General features: G+C 33.7%; 1 protein-coding gene across 1 annotated transcript in view; it reads right to left on the bottom strand.

The window, feature by feature from the left end:
* Positions 1-932: 932 nt before the first annotated feature.
* LOC110096918 (outer envelope protein 80, chloroplastic) overlaps positions 933-26,381 on the bottom strand; it is a 63,626-nt gene continuing 38,177 nt past the window's right edge. Inside the window, exons 11-16 of the mRNA XM_020823069.2 lie at positions 20,367-20,437; positions 20,165-20,243; positions 19,950-20,065; positions 10,622-10,769; positions 2,272-2,341; positions 933-1,375 (exon numbers count right to left, since the gene is read on the bottom strand). Coding sequence (XP_020678728.1) covers positions 1,221-1,375; positions 2,272-2,341; positions 10,622-10,769; positions 19,950-20,065; positions 20,165-20,243; positions 20,367-20,437 — 639 coding nt within the window. The 3' untranslated portion in view covers positions 933-1,220. The remainder of the gene's footprint in view (positions 1,376-2,271; positions 2,342-10,621; positions 10,770-19,949; positions 20,066-20,164; positions 20,244-20,366; positions 20,438-26,381) is intronic.

Below are 26,381 nucleotides of genomic sequence, written 5' to 3'. Positions count from 1 at the left end.
CACAAGTCTTATTCCGCGTTAAGTACCAGCACTCCGTACCCCTGGAGACCGCTAGATACTCATGTTTGTGCGGACAGTACACGTGCACCTAATAATTTTTTCAATTCACCTTTCAATGTTACCAGAGATTTTCTTCAAATGTTCGCAATGATAACTTTGTGACAACAGATTAAAGATTAAAGTCCCATTTGGAATGGCTTTCTTATTATTTTTTAATATAAAAAATTAAATTTTTTCTTCTAAAAAATAAAAAAACTGTATGGATGAAATCTAATTCTTTATTGCATTTGCTGCTAACTTATCATGATTTTATCTTCTTAAAGTTGTGCCCTACACTTATTTTTTGGGTAGGATTCTACCTAACCCGCCATCTTCAGTCAATGTATTTAGAGAAATATAGAAAAAATATTTAACTCCATGGATTTAGAAGAAATATAGTAAAAAGATTTAACATGGCCTTCAATCGTGCATCCTCTAAATTCTATTAGTTAAAAAGAATTTGTAAAATTATTAAAAAAAATAAAGAATTTATTGTGAATATTTTCTAAATATATATTTTTAAGAAAAACCAGATAAAAGTTTTTTATAACTACCATACATAAACAAATAAACTTAAACTACAAAAATTTCTAAAAAATAATGGCCAAATAAAAGTATAATTATAATCTAAAAACAAAATCTGAAAGTTCAATCCAAATATATCCTAAATTTAGCTCATTATTACCAGAAGCTTCTTTTGGGACAATTTTTTATTACTTTTATAAAACAATTTTTTTAACACATTTTTTTAACTAAAAATTTTTGTATTAAAAAATTACTTCATAAAGCAATAAAAAAATCATCCTAAATGAAGCCAAAATCTTGATTTCCATCTTAATACCTGAAAAAAAAAACTATTTGGCACATAAATTGCATCCAAATCCTCCACAAGCTGCACCAAATTTCCCCGCCTCTACGATGCTATTACTGAAATTCGGCCAACGGTTAGTGCAACAGTTCAAAAGGTAGAAATCACAGTAAGGTAAATTGAATAAAAATGAAAGGAACTTCACAAATAATCAACTTTTCTGAACTAAGTAAAACAAGATGGATCAGAATTTGCTACTGGTGCACCTGCTGATGCTCTCATGAAGCCGAATGAACCGCATAAGGAAGAAAAAAAATGAAATGAAATGATATAGCCTGAGGTAATTTTGTTGGAGAGGGAAATCAAGAGACTTTTAGTTCCTAAGGCCGACTCCAAAATGGAACCTCCTCGCAAATTTGTCATTGAGGGCATATTCCAGACGGAGGGGCCCCAATGGGGAGTCCACGCGAATGCCCACACCATAGCCATGGCCATAGCCAGGCTTTCCCCTTGCGCCAGCAGGATCACCTGATCATGAAAGAAATGATAATTAGATTAATGACATTCAACTATCCATACAGGTTCTAACGGTAATATCGTAAAGTTCAATGCAAGCATAGTAGATATACTTTGTTTCCTTGGCGTATTTTCATTGATATATTTGAATACAAAAGAGTTCAAATCTCCACAAGCTAAGAGAATTATATTTATCTTCAAGGCAAGAAGAGAAAATTCAAAAGAGAGATCAGAAAAACCCAATATCAGAAATGTCATCAATGATCTAAAATAGTTGCCATCCAAGGTGGCTAATAGTGTAGAAGCTAATATAATCTATTGCGATAAAGGAAGTATATCCAAGATAAAGAACTACCAATGCCTTAGATGAACCCTAGGACTTTCCTAATTTGAGTTGAACCAAATTCAACCTGAATCACTGTAGCTCATTTTCTCCAATGGTTTAGAATTTGAGACTGAAAGTAGAAACATGAAGCAATGCAAACACCCTTGCAGCACTGAAAATATTCACGATTCGGTGTCTGCTTCTAAAGACATTTAAAATGACTTCAATTTCAGCTAGAAACAGAACTTACTGAATACAAAAAAGTTATTATGTTTTGCAGAAAACTACTATAGCTAAAAATAATTTGTTCAACCAGACAACTAAGAAAAAGGTATGCCCGCTCTCGTAATGAATGCTAAATGTTGCATCTTTTCACACATTATATGCATGCTTAAAAACTAGCGGCATAAGATGAATTAAGAAGAAAAAATATAACATAATGTATGGCAGAAACACTTTTGCATGTTGTACAATTGTTGCAGGTTATTGGTCTCTTTTATGTGTAAATCACTACTTTCACAAAATTCTTCTTAGTATTACCACATATAAAATGGATTGGTAGCATAAAGGGTACAAGACCTACCAGGAACAGTTGAGCCTGAACCAAAATCACTACCATAGTCACCAAACAACACAACTTCTACGGGTCCAACCTACAAAAAGAGTGTGCAACAAAAATTATAGGCTTCAGTGAAATTAAATGACATGACAAATCCATATGCTAATAAATATAATAGGAAGTTACCAGAAAAATGAGGATAGTAAATACTCTCATCGTCAAGCTTATAAAATGTAAAATCAAATATTTGCTATTCATAAGTATCCTTCACAAGAAATAAAGCACCATATAGTTTTGCCACTCAGAAGCCTATAAGCTTGCATTAATGTTGGCTCATGTTTCAAGAATTTGACTTAATTAAATATCTCGGCAATAATTTTTATACTTTGAGATCACAGTAGCGAACAGCAGTTCTAAGTGAAGTTCTTAGAAAGCACACAAATTTGAAGACCAATCCTATATTGATTATAGCTTACAATTGTTAGTAATTATAACATAGTTTAAATATATATTACCATTGGAAATGATCATACACTCCGTAAGGTTGGGGATGTTCTTAGTTCTTAGTCAGACAATGCCATATTTAACATGCAATTCATGAAGTATGCGGCAAATTTAAGAGTTGGGGTGTGTGTATATATTGTTTTAAAGCCAAAAAAGATCAACAAGTATTTAATTTATTTTTCATATTCTTCACATTGCAAGAGAAGATCGGAGCATAACCAACTGCCATCATCACAAATAACATAAGTATCACAATAAAGTGCAAAAAAAAAAGAGATGTAAATAAAATTTTTAATGATTCGCCCTACTAGCCTATGCCGATCTTACATAGTAGGATAAATACTTGATGTTGTTGTTGTTATTGCCCTACTAGACTAGGTTTTCTCTCCAAGTCCTCTACTTAAGAATTCCACTAAACTCTCTCCTTTTGCTCATCACAAGTCAAAGAAGCCTCTCTTCTTCACTAGGAAATGGAGAAACCCTTACACCTCTTCTCTTCCTAAAAACTATAACTAGCATAGCCCACTGACTAAACTACACAATACAAGAAATCTCCATGAGATCAACAGATCTCTTAGAATCAACGTACAATAGTTCTTAAAAGAGAACTTTGGAATATCAAATCAAAGATCAAGAACGTGATTAGAGAAACGCAAACAAAGTGCAAAGCTCACACAAAAATCTCTCTTTTTCAATGGTGAAAGCAATAATAATCAAGAGAGGTAGCAAAGAAAATTTTCTCCTCAAAAGCTTTCAAGTAACATCAGCCTTAATCTCAAAAATTATATTTTAAGATTAATAGAAGGGTATTTATATTAAGGATCTTTAATTAGAAACTCTTACATGATATTATAAGAAATTTCAACTAAATCATATAGTAAAATTAGTTCATTAAGGTGATTTGGGAGAAAAGCATATCTGTTTGATCGGACTATATGTTATAAATTGCATAGTAAGATTACTTTATTAAAGTGATTTGTTGAAAAACTGCTTCTATTTGATCGGCCTATATGATATGAATATGAATGATACAGTACAATTTTTTTTTTTGGATTTAATTATTAATTTAAACTTGGATATGCAGGTTTTAATTAGATTAATTGCTTATATCATCATACAATATTATATTTTAACCTAATTAAAAAAAGGAGCATATGATGATTACAAAATTTCCTTATTATTTATCATTTAGTATGATAGGATTTGTATAATATGATTAATTTCATCTTTTTAATTTTTTATTTTAAATGATCAATATAATTTGATCTTTCTTATAAAAATACTAAAAATGTCGCACACATTGTCAGTATAATAATGTTATCAAGCAATACAATCTACAAAGATCAAGTTAACTTGATTAATGATTTTACACAATTTTCAAAATTAATTGATCCTAATTACATTCTCGTGTGTATGTGATTGATTGTTTCACATCAATCATGTAACTGATACATATAAGAATACATGACTCAAATAAATTAATAGTTTAGATTCTTCTACAATCTTCTCTTATCTTTATGGCTTTAGATTTTGCATAGACACTTTCCTCTTGTGCTTAAGCTGAATGCATTTAGTAGTTTGTGATTAGAATTGCATGCTTTTAGTAGTTTTTGTGGCGATTTTGCATGTCGATCTTTGATTTAGCTTGAAATCTAATTGGAGACTCGTGAGGGTACACTTAAACTATTTCTACTTTAATTTAAATTAATATTTTTAAGCTCACATAGAAACTCTAACAATCTTGAGAAGTAAGCTCGGACCACCGAGAGTTTTTCATGCATACATACTGAATTCTTCTCTGTCTTATTAGGCACCCCCATGTCTACAGGTTCTGGTAGGCCACCTGATCTATTAGGGTGCAGTCGTGTTAAGGGGATGTTATGCATTCCTTAGAATAATATCTATTTTTTAAGTCTGATTTTAAAACTACTTCATTTTGATTTAAGCATTCATTAAGTCAACTAGCATACATTGTATTAGAAACAAATTTAAATGAGTCTAAAGCTTAATTACATTTTTATTTCAAGTTTTATACTACCCAACATAAGTCAATGGGCCAATTAGGATCTGCTATAGATGTCGGCCTCATTTCCTCAAACTTACTACACAACGTCCTTACTCACTCTTTCATTAAAGACCGAACTCATAATTTTAAAGTACCTAGATGGTTAGCGGGCTCCCCAGTCCACACGTTCGACAATCCTCCGACACGTGTCAGACATGCTTAAATACGAATTGGACACCTATGTCGGTCACATGTAACTTAAATATTTTATGAATTTTTTTAAATGTAATTTCTTGTATTTAAAATTTTTACTTATTTAAAATATACAAATTAAATTTCTTATTTCATATACACAACACCAAATCAATCGCCCGTAATTAATACCCCATTCATCGAATATTCACATTTTCGTTTCTCTTTTGTGGGCTATAACTTTAATTTCACAACAATGTCGAATGTCATCTCATCATCAACGTCTGACATCGCTACAACATCAATATTTGAAAACGATCTCCATATCAAAGTCTGACACTTTCTTTATATTGATGCTCGATGCTAACAATTTTTACACCCACAACTTGACATCTCATCTTTGTCCAACGCCTTCTCAACATCTACGACCAACGCCCTCTCAATATCGACGATAAACGCCCTCTCAACATTGATGCTCAATATTTGTTGCGTACATCAATGCACAACTCTTAACAGCATTTCCATCTCCTCTCTCGATGACTGATAAACGAGATCTATATCTGACTCTCAACATCCTAATAATAATCATTTTAAGCACAAATTCTTATTAAATGACTTATTATTTCTAAATTATTTTTAAAATTATATTTAATAAATTTTTATATACTATTTTTAAAATATAAAAACTATGATATTGTGTCCGTATCTTATATTTTCAATAATGATATTGTGTCGTATCCATGTCACCGTGTTCGTGTCCGTGCATCATAGGTTGCTTTTATTAGTTAATTAATTTTAAAGGTTTAGACTTTAATTAATTGGTTTAGAAGATTTTAATTTTTAATTTTAATCAGTTAATTAAATTTAAAGTTTTAATTAAATGAACCCGCGAGGGGAGGTTAGGGGAGGGCACTGCCCTTTTAATCCATTCAGTTGGATCAGAATGATAGCTGAGTACTTCGGGGGGCATATCAACCTCGAAATAAATCTTCGTTCTCCTATTCGGCATACGGCCTCAGCTTTTATTAATAATAATACTAATACTATTAATAGTTATAATAATCATTATTATTAATAATTATTACTATTTATTAATAACTATAATATATATTATTAATAATAAACTACTCTTCCTTTTTCACTCATTGTTTCAAACAACAGAGGCTGATCTAGTGTGGGTTCCAATCGGAAGACTAGGTAGAAGCAAACTTGCATAAAGCGTGATCGCAGAGGGAGATGGACAAACATATTCGCTCGTGGGTGTATAGGCAATGCAGACTAGAGTAAATCGAAAGGGTTGGAGGTGTCGGCGGCAAGCTTACATTTGGATTCGAAAGCTTGTGTAGGAAGAAAAGGCATGGGCTGTTCACACGAGAATACTCGTGTGTGAAGCGGCTTCATGGGGGTTCCGTGCAGTGCGGCTTCGTGCGGGTGTTGTGATCGGCTTCAAGCTGCAAATAGTCGGGCGGTGTTCAGGAATCATGCAGGTCGATCGGAATTGGAAAAGAAAATCAGACATCACGGGCGACAGGCTCGACTTTGGCACTCAAGCTTGTGGGTCACCATGGTCGCGGTCTGGTTGCGGTCGAGAGATGTAGTCGGAATGGCTGAAAGGTGTGGGAGTCTCGAGTATGGCTCGAGAGATGTTGGCAAGGAAAACATGGAAGAGTTCGGTACCGCACTTGTGCGTGCGGATCAGGATATTGCCACCGAAAGGATCGAATTCACTAAAGCAGAAGAAGTCAAGAGCCAAGTTCAAGAGCTACCGAGAGCAACCAGTCTTCAAGCGCAAGGGAGCGTAACTTTTTTTTTGTTCATTTTCCTCGTTCCTTTTACACAACCGAGGAAACAGTTATCTCAACAACGTGGGGAAGGAGGCGATCTGTGCAAGCATGACGTGGGCTTTCCCTCACTTTTTTTATTAATTAATTTTAATTTAATTAGTTTAACAAAGCTTTTATTAAATTTAAGCAATCTTATAAAATTTTCCATTAAGTTTGATGGGCACTTTTCTATCACACAATAAGCCTAATGTAATCCTTCACTTCAACCATCCAACTTGAATTCTATCAGTAATATTCTCATCTATTACACTATTGCACTGAATAATAGACCTAAGATAACTAAAACATATACTATTTTTAATGAATTGATCACCCAATATCACAACCACGCCACCAGATCTATTACTACTAAAATTATAATCCATATACTTGGTTTTAGATCCACTCAAACAAAAACCAAGGAACTCCAACGTTGACCTTCATAATTCAAGTTTTTCATCAACTCCCTCTCTATCAACAAGAAGAGTATCATCAACAAAAAAGAATATACCAAGAATTCGACAAATCTCAAAAGCTATATAACACTGTCAAGCTCCCCCGTTGAAGAGAGAGGGAAGAAAATTATGATATAGTAAGATCCACAGCTTATGTTCTACTTATGTTGCTTTAAAAACGTTCAACCTCAATGGTGTACTCCAACAAGATCTATGGTAAGAGGAAAGTTGTTACGGCTAAACCCACCCAGCCGGTCCAACTAGGACTGGTTAGGGTCTATTGCTGCTGACCCAACCAGGGGGCAAGATCAAGGGGAGGGGCGGAAGCTTCTATGGGGCCCTCCACTTAAGTAATTTGGTGTTTAGAAGGGAAAATTTGAATTAGGGATTGTTTAGGGATTTTGTAATTTTCCTTTGGCTTTAATTAGTCTATAAGGGCTAGGGTTTGGGGGCGTTTTGAGATTTGCTAAAATTTTGAGATCTCCTATTGGTTTTGGGCTCTAGGCTTTGCTAGAGAGTTTTAAAGAGTTGTTCTTCCTCTCGAATTGAAGAACATTGTATCGTTTGTTATTTTCATTCATCTACTAGTGGAATACAAGCTGTTTCCTGATTTTTCCTTTAAAAATTTCTCTGTTTTCCTGTGTTGGCCTATGTCCACTACTGAAAACAATTGTTGTTTTCCCCATCAATTTCGATTAGGTTTGCTTGTGAACTCAAGTATTACCCTAGGGTTACTTGCGAACTCAAGTATTTCCTATCAAATTGGTATCAGAGCGTGATTTTGGGTCCAACGGCGGCTGAATTTCTGAAATTTCAACAAGGATTTTTTTATCTGCAAGAAGTTCTTCTCGTAGATCATGGGAAGGAAAATGGCCAGAAGGAAAGTTGAAGTCTTGGAGGGAGAAATAAGTCAACTGAAGATGGATTTTGAGGAGTAAATTTCAGATTTTCAGAATCAATTCACATCCATTAATGAAAAGATGGATGGAAGGTTTGCCACTTTGGAGGACATGATGCAGAAGATGCTTGAAGACAAACATAAGCCGACGACATCAGAGCAAGGGAGACTTCCAACGTCCATGGAAGGGGGAAACCCGAACACGTTTAGGGGGAGGGAGAATTCAGAAGTGGAGATCCTTGAGGGAGATGACGGGATGCCTCCCCTAGAACCTCTTTCTACGAAGAAGATGAGTATGGGATATGACCGAATGGGTGCTGATTCGTCGGGAGAATGAAAGAATTTCATCACCGAGGTGCTAATTTTGAAGGGAGGAGGGGAAAACGATGAAGGGTTCGGGTATAATCGCCGGAGGGAAGATCGTGATAATTGGGGAGCACCTCCATTTCGAGGAATGGGAGGTTATGGAGGATTAAGGGAAACGGGGGAGACCCAAGGGTGAGGAAGCTGAAGATGTCCGTCTTTAAGGGTGAAGATGACCATGATTGGATCTACAAGGTGGAACGATACTTCACCGTTAACGGGCTGACGGAGGAGGAGAAGCTGACTGCGGCAGGATTGTGTTTGGAAGGGAAGACACTTGCATGATACCAATGGCGTGAAAGGAGAGATCCCATCCGCACTTGGAGGGAGTTCAAAGAATGCTTACTCGAACGTTTCCGAGCCGATAGGGGAAGATACTTCTATGAACAATTCTTTGCCTTGACTCAGAAGGGGACCGTAGCCGACTACCGCGATCGGTTCAATTACTTGGCCAACAGATTAGATCATATCTCAAAGACAGCTTTGGAGGGAAACTTTATGAAAGGGCTTAAACCGGAGATATGGGCAGCAGTTAGAATTTTGGAGACAAGAAACCTGGGAAAAGCCATGGAGTTGGCACAGTTGGTGGAAGAACAGAGGAAGATGGAGAGAGTGGCTAGAAGCTGCTATTCAGGGGGCTCATACCGAATGAATACCCCCATTTTACCTTCCAGGGGACCAGTACCGGGGAGTTAGAAGGAAGTGCCTAAGGAGAAAATTGGAGGGGGAAATGGGGGAAACTTCAAAAGGCTAACTGAGAATGAGATACAGGAGAAGAGGACCAAGGGGTTGTGTTTTAGGTGTGATGAGAAGTACATGCCAGTGCATAAGTGCAAGGACCAAACTCTTCAGGTTCTCACTGTTTGTGATGATGAGGAAGATGAAGAGGGAGGTGGAAGTGGGTTAGAGGAGGAAGAAGAAAAGATGCATCTGGATGTGGCAGAAGTCTCCCTGAACTCAGTAGTGGTATTCACTCCGAATCATACTATGAAAGTGAACAGAGAGAGAGTTGATAAGGAGATAGTGGTGCTAATAGATAGTGGAGCAACCCACAATTTCATTTCCACCCAGACGGTTGATCTGCTTGGAATGGAATTAGTGGACACAGGAGAATATGGAGTGATGATGGGAACGAGGAAAGTGGAGATGGACAGTATGTAAGGGAGTAATACTGATCATTTAGGGGATCCAGGTGAGGGAGAACTTTCTTCCCTTGGAGTTGGGAAGCACTGATGTCATCTTGGGGATGAAATAGCTACAGTCCTTGGGAGATACCAAGAGAAATTGGGGAACATTGAAGATGGAGCTGGTGGTTAAGGGGAAGAAGATGGTGATTCAGGGTGATGCAGGGATAACTAAGACTGGGGTATCTCTCAAGTCTATGATTAGGACCATAGAAGAAGTGGGAGGAGGATACTTGGTGGAGTTGCATCGCCTGGAAGGGGTCAGACTGGAGGAAGAGGAAAACATTCCCTCTTCAGTGCAGCCACTCATACAGAGGATACTTATTTCATTCATCTACTAGTGAAATACAAGTTGTTTCCTGATTTTTTCTTCAAAATTTCTTTGTTTTCCTGAGTTGGCTGCTGTCCACTACTGAAAACAGCAGTTTTCTTGCTGTTTTCCCCATCAATTTCGATTAGGTTTGCTTGCGAACTCAAGTATTACCCTAGGATTACTTGCGAACTCAGGTATTTCCTATCAAAAGTTTGTTAAGTGAAGCATAGTATAAAAAAAGAAGAGTGTGTAGAAAAGAAATCAATTAAATTTTCATTAGATCCAGATAGGCAGCATTTATGTCATGGAGCCAAACAATCCATACAAATCAAACCCAAGTGTGTTTTTTAAAAGCAAACCTAATTTGACTAACACAAAAGATGACTTAAAATTGCCAATCAGAACCCATAGAACTGACCATCATAAAGGTTATAGATGCATTAAATATCTTCCCAAAATAAAACTAATTAGGAGATATTATGCCCTTCGTTAGCAAATTTTAAATATTTATGATAGTACTGAGAACTAATATAACCATGAACAAAGATACCTTTACAAATAAAAGATTTAGTTTACATTTGCTATAAAAGTTGCAGATAATAAATATACATCAACAGAAAACATCAAAAAAACTTACCAAGCGGGAAGACATTTCTGCACTCCCGACAGCATATGAACGTCCAGAACCCACTGCACCTTCTTCATATCCTCTTACACTGTTGGTTCCTCCAATTGCAAATGCTTCATGAGGAGAGAAATTACCCACTACATGGCCTCCCGATAAGCTGAAAGGTAATGATTATATCTTATAAAATTTCCAACAGGCATAAAGTTGTTCCACAAGTAATAATTTAGCTGAACTTACAGAAAGATGACAGAGACAAACAAAATTCAGTTTTGACTCTCAAAGCAAAATATGAAAAATAATTACAGAATTGGCAAGCAAAATATATATCAAATATTACTTGAATACATGTTCAATAAATCCTAACACGTTCTTTCTTTCACGAAAGTGAAGACAACTACATAAATAATGTGATAACGCAGCGATTTCCTAAATCTATTTAGACTAGTAGCTACCATAACTAAATGGATTAGATTAGCAGAAAACTATATTTCAAACTATAACTACAAAATTATAGATCAATTTAAGAATTTCACTATGCGCTTCTCCACATTAATTCACTTGGAATCTTGGATATGCTCTAATAAAGCACACAAGGGTCCCTGTTTGTTCAATACTGAAGATCAAATCCACATATGTATGGATGGGTACAGAGGTAATACTGAAACAAACACGCATATGAGATGCCCATGCACCATTTGCATTTGCATTCTGTGAAGTCATAAACAGAGACTACATAGTTTTCTGCAAATTTTCTGAAATATCTAACGGTAATGCCAATTTAAGAGCATTTCTATTAAAGATGGATTGAAATAGAAAACTAAACATGGTGAATTTAAAGTGGCACGCCAAAAGTAATCAAGATTGCCGTAAAAAATAAGCAAAAAAATTGATCAAGTCTAAATATAAGATTAGATTTACCACAGAATTTAAGAACTTTAGAAAGAAGAAAAAAAATATTGCTGGTATACAAGAAACTAAAAACAAATAAAAAAATTAAGGATATTAGATAAGGTCATAAGTTCTAATGATTTAAATATGAACCCAATTGTGAAGAAAAGTAAGCAAGGAGGACATTACCCTTATCTGATGCACCACAAGTTAACTAGGTTGTGGTAAAAAAAAAAGTAAAAGTTGACAAAGTCTAAATAGAAAACAAAAGAAACGGTAGACTCTATGAGAAGATAAAGAATAAAAACAGCATGCTTACAGGAAACTTAAAAAAACAAACGGAAACAAACCAAGGATACTGGAAAAGGTTATAAGTTATAATGATTTAAATAGAAACCAAATTTAGGTGGAAAGTAAGCAAGGGTGGGCTAGGACATTACCTTTAAGTGATGCACCACAAGTTAACATGATTGTAGTAAGAAAAAAAAAAAGCAAAGGTTGACTATGTCTAAGTCTAAAACAAAAGAAATGGCAGATTCTATAATAAGAAGAATAAATACTACTTGTTTACAAAAAAACTAAAATGAAGGAAAAAAACTGAGGATATCGAAGAACGTTTTAAGCTCGTATCTTAGAAAGGTTAGCAATAGGAATATGATTGCTTAGAGGATAAACAGTAGAAATATAAAAAATTTGTATGCTAATAGGTTTAACAAAATCACTTTTGGAAGAGATTGATGTACTATTATAGCACATACTTGAAAATAAAATTATTGGCGATTATTAAAATAAATATATAGGCTTCATTTGGGATAGCTTTTTTTACTACTTTTAAAAGCATCTTTTTAGTACAAAAATTTCATGAATAAGAACTTTTTGTACTAGAAAGTTACTTTAGAAAGCAGTAAGAAAGTTGTCCCAAACAAAGTCATAGATTCCAATAAGATGAACTAAATGAGGATAGATGGTGATTATCGAAAAGGAGATAGAAATGTAATAGGAGAAGATAAATTTAATTTAGCAACAACTTATAATCTTACACTGGCGAATGCATACTTTACGAAACTAAAATACTACTAGGTTATTTTCAAGAGTGGAGTCACAAAATCACAAATAGATTCTTCCTTCGAAGGAAAAAAAAAATTCTTGCAAAGATTGTAAGATGATTGCAATAAAGTTTGAGAACATGATATAGGATAATAGTTATGAATTTATACCTTAAGAGTATAAAGAAAAATAATCAAAAGAAATTATGACCTTAGGATAAGTTGGCAAAATTAGAAAGGTGAAAAATGATTAAACTTTCAAGATAGATCGTCAAGACAAGCAAATTGGAATTCTTCAACAGAAATCAACCTAATATAGCATAGATGGCTAGTTTAATTAAGAGGTTTGTTGCAAAAATATTAGGAGAGACTAGAAATATATTATATATTGATAAAGAGACTTGATGGTAGAGTGAAAAGGAACAGATGGTTATTATTATAAAGGTTGTGAAAATCGGACCGCACAACAAACCAGAATGAGAGATTCGCGGTTTCATTGGTTTGATCGGTTGAACCAGATGACATAATAAACATATTTAATATAAATTTAATTCTAACATAAGTTTATAAATTTAATATAAATTATTATTAATTTATGTTATATGATAAAATATATTTACATCTATATGTTATGTACCAAATTTATAAAATAAATTTATATCAAGAGATAAGAGATCAATCAATCTTGATCAAATTAGATACATTAAAAGTAAAGATAATAGGATATCGATTAAAGATGAAGACATCACATAAAGTGGTTTGATACTTTTAGAATTTGCATAAAGCCTTAAGAAAAATTATTGTATATTAGCATAACGAACAATATTATGAAGTATATAATAGATTGTTTCAAAAAAATGAAGTGAATTAGCTCTAAGATGCATAAAAAAAGGATTTGGGTCTATTTGAGATACCTATTGACAATTGAGAATTAAGGATGATATTATAGTATTTTGGTTAATAAATATCTCAAAAGAATTTAAAACCTAAGACGATGCCAAAAAATTGGAGAAAATTTATTTTGATATCAATATTTAAGAATAAAAGAAATATTCAAGATTATGCTAATAGAGAAATCGAACTTATGAGTCTTATATTGAATTTATTGGAGAGAGTAATGGAATAAAGGCCTAAAAAGTACATTTTAGGAGAACCAATTTAGTTTTGTGAAGGAAAAACTACAATGAAAGTGTTTTTTTTGTTAAGATAATTAATAGAGAAGTATATAGAATAAAGGAAAAAAGCATTCATATAATTTCTATAAAAAACCTTCATGGAATTGATTTGGGGTGCTTCACAATACAACTGTGTGCAAAAGATGTGTTCATCTTATTAATGATATGAATAATGGAGCACTAACAAGTATTATTAGATGCGCAATAACCCAATAGTTTCTAGTTAATTTAGGTCTATATTAAGGATCAACAATGAGTCAATATCTTTTTTTTAAAGGATATGAAAATACTTACAAAGATATTTAAAGCGAGAATCCATAGTGCATGCTTTTTAACAAATAAGATATTTTTAATTAGTAATACATCTACTAAAATAAATGAAAATTAAAAGAATAGAGAATATATCTAAAAGATAAAAGCCTTAAAATTAGAAAAAATGAGTATATATTATATTTTTGATGGGTATGATGTTAACAATTAGCATTTATTATTATTAGAAGATAAGATGATAGTTAGATGTGATAAGTTCAATATATATATATATATATTAGAATAACACTTATAGAGTTGAGGTTGCAAGATAAAAATGGATAAGTGCCTCGAGATTTTTGTGTGATAAGAGAAAATTATGAAAACTTAAAGGTAAATTTACCACAATTACAAAAACAATGTTAAGATGAATTGAGAGCAATAAAAATGAGAATGTGTGGTAAAATTAGAAAAAGATAAATTAAGAAATGATTATATTAGAAAAAAAGATGGAGTGTCATCTGTTAAAAATAAGGCGATTGAAAATGGACTTAGGTGATTTGAACATGTGCTGTGAATGGTAAAAGATGTGCATGTAAAATGAGCTCATAAAATTATTGTCATAGGATTAAGAAGAAGGGGTAGACTTCACGTTACATGGATATAAATATAAAATGATTTGTAAAGAATATATTTAAGATCTTAGACAACACCCAATAGGAATAAATGAAGAATAAGAATTCATAACACCGACCTCAAATAGTTGAAAGGCACATGATGAGATAGATATAAATAGAAAAAAATCATGAAGTCACAAGTATGATATATAATGTGGAGAAATAGAAGTAGGTTTTCAAAGACGCATTTTAATAGAAAAATAAATGTGAATTTAGTGTAGGCATTTGAAATAAAACTTTTGAAGACAGGACTTACTCAAGGAAGGATTTGCTAAGATCGTGAAAAAATACACAATGTTACAGAAGATAAATATCTCAGTAGGAAATTATCGGATTGTTTGAAGCAGACTTTCCTAATAGATTTGATTAAAAGTTTGGTAGAAGATTCATCTAAAAGACTAAAACATTATTCAAAACTTAAGGATCACTATATACTATCATCCAGTTAATTATAGCACAAACATAGATTTTATATGAATAAAAATAGCCTGAATTTCGATTTTTAAGCAATCTAAATAATACCATGCTGCAGTGCAAGTTTACATAAATTCGTTGTCACGAATCTATATTTTAAATCTTATTTAATTTACCATGTTATCAAATTTATTTTTCATTAGATCAATTACTAGGGGGGTTAAATGTCATTTCATATTTAGGATTATTTCATCACTTCTTATTGTTTAGGGATAATTTTGTCACTTCCAAATTTCAAAGAGGCTTATTTTCATGAGCACCACGCAGAGTATTGTAATCGAGTCAGTTGAAGATATTATAATGAAAACTTTTCTTTCAGCTTTCAATAAAGGGGTAGATTCTTCCTTTTTGAGGTTTTCATATGCCTTGGAAGTGAAAAAATGATAGACAAATAGAAAACTGCAACAATTATGAGAATAATAGCTGATTTTGGATTATAACTTCAATACGGAAGCAAGATACATATGATCTACGATTAAAAAGGTAGATCGGCACTCCCAATCAACTTAGATGCCGCTAGAATGCCCTCAAAGAAAAGAAACTACATCAAATCACAAATCAAGACATAATCTAAAAATAAAATATGATTAGCACTAAATAAGCTTATCAAATTACTTCCTAACCAGTCACTTTCCTTAATTGATTCCCTTAATTTAAATTATATTTGGATCTCTTTCCTAAATAAATCCCCCCCCCAACTATAATTAAAACATTCCTAAATATCTCTCCATCTATTTCTCTTTCTAACATATTGAATCAAATATTTCCTGGGCCCCACAAGGGAGGCCGAACTGTGATATCCCATGCTTGGATCAGCTGATCCAAGCAATTTGTGTGACCGAAGCAATGTGTGATCGGATCTCCACGCGAGATCGAACCAAGCAGAAGCCTCCGCCTTGCACTTGAACCAAGCAAACCTTCTCCCTTTCGCTCGCGAATAGGTTTAGCGGTCACCCAGCCATGATTCTCCTCTGTCCAACCGTGTAAATAACATGATTTTTCCACCTTTTAAAATCCTCCTGCCCCTGCGACCTTACTCTCACCAATTAAACCCACTAGGGAACTTAGGACATCATTTTACTCTTTTCTCGCTCATAGCAACCATCAAACTCGCCTTCCTCTTCTTTCTTCATTTCTTCCTCGTAATAGCAACTCTCGGTAAACTCTTCTCAAACTCCTCTCCTTGTATAGCAAGTTTTCCCTCTCCTTCCCTCTTTCTCCTTCTTATATTTTTAATAATCTATGAAAGAATTTTTTTAATGTCTATTGTGAGGCTCAATTTGATTGTATTATATTTCGCATAACCTTAAATTTCTCATAGGAGTTTTGTATTACGTTGGAGAGGAAATTTTATCTAAATTTCATATTCTACTTAATCAAACCCTAGGTTATAGTTTTTTAGATTGTATTATTTCATAATTAATTTTGGTGTTTATGTCGTGGTTAAGGTTGATTAGGATATTCTTCATTATGCATCGATGAACGTGCCTAATATTATTTTGATTTCGCTACTTGTAGGATCGTCACTTGGTGGAGTCGAGCAAACCGCTATCGAGGTTGGAGTTTTTGTCAACCACTACAAGTAACTACTATTTATTATTGAATAAACGTAACATTCTTTGTTAAGGGCAAAATCTGCATTAATTGTATCAGGTTGTTTAGACTATTGAATTAGAACGTCGGTCCTATCATTATTGTAAAATTTATTGATTATTTACCAGTACTTGTAAATATCTTTTAATGCTCATAATGAACTAGAAATTTTCATAAGTAGATTATTCTTAATTTATTGTTGTATAAATTCCCATATATCATTATTATTATTTTTATAAATTTTCATGCATGTGTTTTCATTTGAATGCAATGAATGTTATATTGGCAAAGCATTTCTATTTATGAAATAATGTTTATCATATTAAAACTATAAAATCTATTGAAAAGTACTTATGAAAATTTTGGAAAACTGTGCTTGGATGCATTGATGTGTATGCCGATAGAACCCTATTGGTTATTGGCTAGCCGGGTCGACGGGCCCCCAGAGTGATGACTCTATAGGAAATCACTAAATTTCTTTGGGTTAGTGTTTACCTTCCTGATGATGGGTATTTGATAAACTGTTTGTAGTTATATACATATAAATGTTTGAATATATAATTGGATTTGAATTAAAATAAATAAATGACTTATAGGTCATTGTGAGGTACAATGATAACTAGTGTAGTGCAATTGTAAACATTAAGTGATTTAGCATCAATAACTAATTGGCATGTATACATTCATATCAAAATATGTTGTATAAAACATAGCATATTTCATGGCAGTTTTTGATATTGTGATTATAGGTCATTACTCCTTTCTTTTGGTTGTTCATACTGCATGTCCCACCCCTTTGTCGTTTATGCTTTGATAGATAAGAGTTACTTGCTGAGTTTGATTTATCAAACTCCCCTGTTGTCTCTTTTTACAGCAGATCCTTCATGCGTGTTTTGTGGACTGCCACCTCAGGAACAAGGTTACAAGCAGTAGACTGTTTTTTGTATTTATAATTTTGTAGTAGGTTATTATGTTTTTTATTCTAAAGGCTGTGTAATTTTTTCCTACTTTTTGTTCTATTTATATTCATATTGGCTTGTATCAGAACTATTGTTATTTGGATGTATTAGTTATTTTGCATTTTATTAATGAATTGACAATTTAATTTACTTCCTTTATTTGGATGTCCTAAACATCAAATGACATTTAAAGCAATAATATTTAACCTAAAGACAAATAAGGATGATCACTGTATACTAGAGATAGTCGTGCACTATGTCAAATGAATTACTGATCAAATGAATATTCTATATAAATAGTTTGCTTCCATTGCAATCATAATAGAGATTATGATGCGGACATCCGACGGTGGACGTTACTCAATGGAAAAGATGATGATAAACGGCCGAGATAACTCCTTTTTTATCTTAGTTTATTAATTGTTTTTTTATTTAATTTTGCATTTCTCGTTTTAACCCTTATTTAAGAGTCTTGTCTTATGTAAGCCTAAGGGGCAAAGTTGTTTTTTTTTTAATTTCTTTTGTTTTGAAGCCTATATATATAGAGGCCCTTACTCTTGTATTAGCATGATGGATTATTAATTAAAAAAAAAAGGTTTGCACTCGTGTTCTTTGGAGAGAACTTGGATGAGATTTCTTTGGGAGGGAATCGGAGCTTCCACCAGCCCCAGGATGGGTCTAGGCTCGTAGCTTGAAGTCCCTTAGAGAAGGGCAACATATTACCCGTCAACTGCAGGATGTGTGCGGGCTTACGGTTGTATCTTTCTTTCCCTAAATCCTTTTCTCCTCCTCTCTTGACCGTCGGCCAAAATCCCCCACTTGCCACTGTCCAATTCTCCCACAAACCCCACCAAAGCCTCCTCCACTTTATCCATATCAACTGCCGATCATAAACCCCTCCACCTCCATAGCCGGTCGACCACCTCACCCTTAGCCTCTTCCCTTCTTCATTCCCCTTCGTTTTCCTAAATTATGTTGAAGATAATTTGAAAATAATTTTGAATTCAAATCCAATTAATTAGTTTGAAATTCAAAACCTTTCTTAAATTACTAGATCTATTTTTGAAAAGTTTTTCAAATCAAATGCCAATCATTTTGGAATTGTATTTGATTAAATCCTTTCTCCCTTAATTAAAGACTGGATTAATTTCTTTTTTCCTTTCCTCCCATAATCAGCCCCTTCTCTCTCTACCAACCGCCCCTTCCCCTTTTGCTCTTGATTGAAGTCATCTTGCTTGATAGTCTTCTTTCCTATTTTGGATGTGTTTTCATATGGAAAGCATTTGAATTTAAATTCAAATGTATTTAAATTTCAAATCCTTTCCCTAATTTAGTTATCTTATTTTAGGAAAGTATTCAAATCAAACATATTTCAAATTCAAATATGACTTGATTTAAATATTCCTCCCTAATTTAAGGTTCCCCACTTGGTAAGCATTTAAATCTCTCTCCATAAACTCCCAAGTCCCTCTTAATGCCGCCTGCCCCTCCCCCCATAGTTATTGAATTCCTTAATTGGATATCCAATTATGGGATTTAACTAACCATCCCTTTTTTCTCATTTAATTTTAATTTCAATTTTCAAATTTTTCCCCCACCCCATCCGTTCTACATCAGATTACCATTACTAGAATCTTATACTAGTTCATTCTTTTTACATACACTGCCATGAACCGAGAAATCCTTAGCTCTGCACGCTGTTGATGTGACTATGACAATCACCAAAGAAACCATGATTCAAATACATGACTCTTATGAGCAGCTTCTGGCTTTTATCCCAGCAGATGTTGGGACGTAATACCCATGCTTTGCATACAATCTCTTTCATGAATAATTACACCAATCCATATCTATTTATCTATATATTGGCGCGCACAGATAAATGTTTGCATGAGCATGTGAAAGGAAGGTAGACTCACATTTAACAATAAATGCCAACAAATTTTAATCATTTCCGTATTTAGAATATCCTTGCAAGGAGGCCATTAATACGAGAGTTCAAATGAGATATTAGACGCCAATTCGGATATTGCTTTTCTCTTTTTTCTTAATATAAGTTGGAGTGGTATGAATTAATGTGCCAGACAGACTACTTGATCAACATAATTGCAGATAATACATTTGTATGGTTGTAATGTACTTTTTCAGTTTTCTTTAATCAAAATTAGAAGTGAAGGTCAACATCTACCACTGTCTTCTCCTCATCAACTGGCTTCAACCATACAAACAGCTAAAAGTGCCATCATTCATAAAGACAATTGAAGAAGACATCAAACCTTAAAAGGAATCGTAATGGGCCCACTTCTAGGCATTGTCTGGCACGACCACTAACACGATTGAAACATAGCCATTCTGAATGAACTGGAAGCCCCTGTTCCACGTTGAATGAGAACTGCAGCATGAACATTGAACCACACTTAGAAAAGGAAATAGATAGACCAAGTGCAATCTATAAAGATGGTAAGATAATATGTCAGAAAAGAAATTTAACCATTGAAGATCCATAGTCATTAGAGCCCGTATAAACACCTTCAAGTTTTGAAATCAGCATTTGATCATAAGGATTGCCGCTGCATGGAAGAACTACAAGTTCAATGCGACAGATTACTTACAGGAATGCATAGCTGAATCAAAAATGGATTGGCTTTAAGTGAATATATCTTCAGCATCAAGCTTAGAAGAAATCAAGTTACCTTGCAGTTAAAGGGCAATTATAAATATCTCTGATGAGGGGATTGCCTTTATCATCACGCGCACCAGCATGCTAAAAGAAACAATTCTACAAAAAATCAAGATATGAAAATAAAAAGACAATCATATCATAAATATTATATAAAGAATTACACAAAATGAAATTTAAACATATATTTTTATTTAAAATTTAGTCATATGAGGTACAATGATGTAGAACGGGAAAAAATGACTTTGCTAGGGAGAGGATTTCTTCTCCGAATATGAGAACAATGTCAGTTTTGTTCCCCCAAAACCTGAGAGAATTCAGATTTCCTCTTCTTTGTCTTGCTTAGACCTCTTGAGATGAATGAAGGTGATGCTCTAGAGAATAATCGAAGAGAAGAAGTTTTCTAATAATTTTGTTGGTGAGAGAACCCAAAACCCAAGCCTGAAATAAGTTTCAGGTTTCTGTGAAAGAGGAGTTTGGAGAAAACAAAGAAAAAAGAACAAGACAAGGGGCAAGAGGGAGTTCGGCCAGCAGCAGAGAGGCTTGGACAATTCCTTCCAAAGTGAATTGCTACAGTTGTGGAGAAATTTCCAATGGCCAGCAATAATGGGAAGGGAGGCGGCGTGAGATTGAGCAGTTAGGAAAGTTTTATTATTTCCTAAACCAAGGCTGTAATTTAGGAATAGATTTAGGAAATATGGCTTAGGTAAATTTCGGCCAGGGAGTTGGAATTAGAAATATTCCAATGAGTAAGGAAAAGGAAATAGGAAAGCAATCCCAATCCCAGCTCAATGGAAGGAGGCCGGCAGTATGGGTATCCAAGGGGGCTATTAATGAGAGCAATTACAGCTTCCTAAGTTGGGTTTTAGATTTAGGAAAGATTTAATTCAAATCCTCTTGAATTTAAAATTCAAAATTAGATCTAAATCAAATACTTTCCTAAAATATAAGAGCTAATTTCGGAAATATTTTAAAATCAAATTTGAATGAATTTGAATCACAAATTAATTCCAATTGATCCCAACCGAAATTAGGAAACAAAATAAGAGAAACAACTTGAGCCTCGGACTCTTCCGAAAACTGACGGGTGATCCGATTGCCCTTCTCCAAGGGACTTCAATTCACGAGCCCGGACCCATCCTGCGGCTGGTGATAACTTCGATTCCTTCCCATAGGAATCTCACTCTCGTTCTCTCCCAAGAACACAAGTGTGGAACATAAAATTTTCATATCCATTAACCATCCTATTACAATGGCTTAAGGCCCTATATATAGGCCACATCATGAGAAAATCAAAAATTACAAAAATGCCCCTTGGGCCACCACACTCAAATAAACTACCCTAGAGGTAGAACAGGAAATAACATAAAATAAGAGCTAAACTTCATAAAATAAATCATAAACGACAATGTAAATTAGAGCCGTCGATTTACGACGCCTCCTGTGATAGATGCGCCAAATCTTCGTGCCAATGTCCGCATCATACAATTGTTATAGTGTGGCAAATTTATTGCATAATGATGCTGACGGTGTGACTAAAGGCAAGATACCTTGTTGGCCATGAAGAGCAATAATAAGAACTTATCTCAAAATTCAAGAAGCTCGATTAAATCAAAACTGATTACTCATAATCACAAAAAAATGGAGTAATTAGCATTGTTCCAACAATGGTGTATATATCAGAAACAATAATTGTTAAAACCTTATTTATTGGTTAAAAATACTTTCGAGGCTTAGTTAAAAAATTTTGAGTACATTATCATAATATCTTTATTAATTTTTTTAGCTCTTCGTCCATAGTAATCCCAATTATAGAAACCTGAAAATCATAGATCACCATAATGGGGACAAATATAGAAATTTCTAGCGTTTTTGGAGAGATTTCACAGGAAGAACTTGAAAATTTTACTGGAAATCTATACTTCTATGGAGAATTATCATTAAGCTTCATTTCTAAATTCGGATTACCATCCTTGGTTATGAGTAGTCACAGAACATCATGGATTACGTGTTATTAATCAAGTAATTGTTTACAATGGCCATGTTGTTATTACTGCTCATCTTAACATAATTTATAAGGGATTCTATCACTCAAGATTAGCAGTGTATTATTTAAAATATTCAAGGTTATTTTGTTAATAAGGACAATTTATTATAAATAAAGGTTCATATTTATGCCTTAAAAATTGGATATAATTATTATTATGATTGTTCTCTAAATTAAATCACCTTGAGTAGTGATAGGATTGCCAAGACTATAGCGAAGTACAATTTTCCCTCCAGATATTGGCATAATTGAAACGGTCGCCAAGGCTAACCATTTTTCCAGTGAAATGGATGCCAGAATTAAATCAGCCATTTCAACATATTTTCTGGCACAAACTTACTCCGAAAAAAACCAATATAAATTCAGCGGACATTTTTGCCAGAAAATCTGATAGAAAAGACAAAAATAATTCTACCCAACTCCGACGCCATTCTTTTTTCCTTTGACGAACAGCAGCCGCCTATTTCCCCTATTTCGTCCCCTTTTGGTCATCCTACCTCACCCTACCTGTGAAAGTGATTTTTGCTCGATTTTCTTCAATTTCTTCATAGATCTGAAGGTAAATTTCTATCTGTATAAAAAATTTCAATCAATTTGAGAATTTGCCAGTTAGATTTTGTTAACTTAGAGTTTGAAGATTTTAGGTTTAGATTTTTTTTTTAATATTTATTTAAATTTGAGTTTATCTTTTACCTTATTAATTTTTGTTCTAAGAATATATTATTGTCTTAGGTTAGAGTTAAATTATTTTCCTTGTGTAGGAAATTTGTATATGTGGGTTATGTGTGGTAAGAAATTTTAATTTTGATTGTATTATTCGAGTATATATGACTGTGTTGGTGAAAAAAAAAATTATAAGTTTTTTAAAAATAATTCACGTCAAGATTATTCGACAAGTTTTGCGCTGGCTATCAAAAAAAATTCTAATGATTAACGAAGTGTAAACTCAAGTGCTATGCCATTGAATTATGATTTTGTATGCTAAGTATGTGTTTTAATTATCTGTTTTTAGCTTACAATCATCAACTTCATATGTTTTGGACTGTTATATTCTACGTTGAGTCCTTTTTTATTATTTTTTGGTTATAAATAGCATATACGGATGAGCTGCCTAACAGGCCTATTACATCTATTTTTGGTCAACGGAAGAAGCTAACTTCAAGCCCATCAGGGTCCAGTTGTACTGAGCGACCGTCAAGATCATAGTCTACAGTCCCTCTTCAGGCTACAACTTCTGCTCCAAGTTCTGTAGACCACAACTCACATTTTCCTTCACCAGATCTTGCGCAAGCCATTCCATTTTGTCCAATCCATCCACCAACACCATCTCATGCAAGCCTTTCAACTTACTCCACCACAACCAAATCTTGCTAGACCTTCTACATCTACAGAGGTAAGGCCACTGAGGGTGTTTCGGCGAGTATGGACGGCAGCATATATATTGAGCAAGATGGGGGCACGTAAGTATGCAATTAAATTTTATTTTGTTACCTAAATATATTATGTTTTATTTATATGAACACCCCTTCTTAATTTCTATAGCTTTAGCCCATCTAAGCAGACTACTCATAAGATAAGAGATATTATAAGGAGCAAGTTTGATACATCTTTTGTATCGTGGAAGAAAATACCGGCGGAAGCCCGTTACATGTGATTCAGAGAATTTGAGATAATATAATTGTAACTATAAAATTTAAATTTTAATTAATTTACTTGAGTTATTATTTTACATTATTTTATGTCATCCATAACAATTTTAGGTGACTGCTCATCACAATAACAAAATAAAAAAAGGTTTTAAAAAATCAAGGTCCACTCGCCTATGCAATTTGTTTATCAATATTCACAAGTCGAGCAAGTGACCTTTATGGATAAGCGAGAGCATGTGGGTTAATATATGTAGAGAATATGATAACCTAGATAATACAAAAAAAGAGAGCCAAATAAATAAAATCAAACTTCCGACTATGAGGGCAAGGGAAACTCCCTCCATGAAGGTAGTTTAGTTCCTTACACTGAGCATAGATGTCATTTGATATAATAGTTTTCCTGATTATTTTTCTTATGCTTATAATTCAGTACTTTAACTTTGTATTTGCTTTTGCAGAAATAAGCACTTAGAAGAGACCACACAACTTTGGAATTACATGCATGAATTGTGGACTTTGAAAATTCGCACCCTGGCCTCTCTAAAGCTTTTTTTGTTGGCGGGCAGAGTTTTAACAAGATTAGGTTATGGGTTAAATTTTCATGAGGATTACAAGACACTACCCGCAGATCGCACCCTTATTTTGCGAGGACTTTATGATCTAGGGTTCGATTTCTCATAAGCGAGAGAATATTCAATTAAAACTAGTCATTAGATAAATACTAAGTACCTAGCGTATAGTACTAGCACCTTTTGGGTTTAAATTTTGAAATTTTTTAAATTTCTAGGATTTGAAATTTATTGTCATATACTTAAAAAGGATGATGGGGGAATAATGATGAGCCCGATTAAGATCACATGATTCTGTCATCCCAAGCTATCATGGTCATAAGTCTACTTAGTCGGAAGAGACAGACGTCTCAACCTGGGCCTAAGAATCACGGTTGGAAGTCATGGGTTGCTTTGTCTAAGGGTACCTTGTAGACCTAAAGTACATGTTTGTCTAAGGGGATACATTCAGTCAACCTTAAATAACAGAGGACTTTATGACCTATTAAGTATAGCCTATGATTCATTACGCAATAGTTTGGATTTACCGAGGAACATATAAGCTTTGGCTATAACGTAATTTAATGACATCAATTAGCAATAAAACCACCCAATCAGAGAGCCCGGTCCATAATCATTTATTTGTGGTGTCATTTGGCGGTGAAATCGTTAGTTAAAGAACACATGTTACATCTCTACTGGTAGAAAATTGTATGCGAATGAATCTTAATGATAAACTAGATCGTATATTTGCTCTTTATGAGCTGAAATATTCTCAAATGTATCTTCCTCGACAAACTATCGTAGAGATTGGATGGATTTTTTATTTGAGTTTTTAAGTAATTTAATTTTATTTTAAATATTTAAACATTGATAAATATCAAACTTATAATTTTATTGAAATCCAAGCTCCTAAGAGATTAACCTTGGGATTTGGAGGTATTTAAAAGGTATAGACCCATTTGGTTGTTATTCTCTTTCAAGATAGCCATCAATAAGGTTTAATAATTTATATTTTGGTTATTTGAACATTCTAAACTCCATTCGCTTGCTGGCAAAGGATCGGGTTTGATCTAAGTGCATATGGTATTTTGATGATAGTATCCCTCCGGTTGAGATTCACTTTCAACACGGACATCATCAGGGTGATGTTTAAGTCATTTTAAATATATTTGTATTTTATTAGGGGTTTTGGGCATTTAAAAGGTAAAATTCATTCTGGTTGATAATCATTTTCAACACAACCATCATTAAAAATTGTGAGTAATTTTGTTTCATTAGGCCCTAGCAACCACAAAAGTATAGTCAAAATTACCAAATTATTGCTCGAGTAAAATATTTGTAAAATATTCAAGGTTTATAAAAACTAAAAAAATTACACCATTTGATAGAATTTAAGGACTCAAGCCACTCGAAATTACGTAAACCAAATTTTGTATATCAAGACAACTTAGCTCGATCGGGTGCCAAGCAAAGTACTAAAAAGAGATAAAACCTCATTAAATAAGAGAACATCTAATCCAAATACATGAAGGAACAACAAAATGCCCTAGAGGTTCAATGTGACGCATTAACATGTGCAGTGCTTTTTGAAATTCGATAAACCATTTTTATGCTTTGACAAGATATTTGACATTGTTTTGACATAAGGCATTTAGAATTATATATGACAAAATTCACCAACCAAAAGATCTTTTCCCTGCCCTTCTACAGATTTGTGAGTCCAACCCTAGGCCGACCACCAACAAAATTGTAAGTTCCAACTTTGTGCATCCCTCATCCTC

The sequence above is a fragment of the Dendrobium catenatum genome, unplaced genomic scaffold, assembly GCF_001605985.2.
Source record: "Dendrobium catenatum unplaced genomic scaffold, ASM160598v2 fragScaff_scaffold_153, whole genome shotgun sequence".
NCBI lineage: Eukaryota > Viridiplantae > Streptophyta > Magnoliopsida > Asparagales > Orchidaceae > Dendrobium > Dendrobium catenatum.
This window is presented reverse-complemented; position numbering and strand designations above follow the sequence as displayed.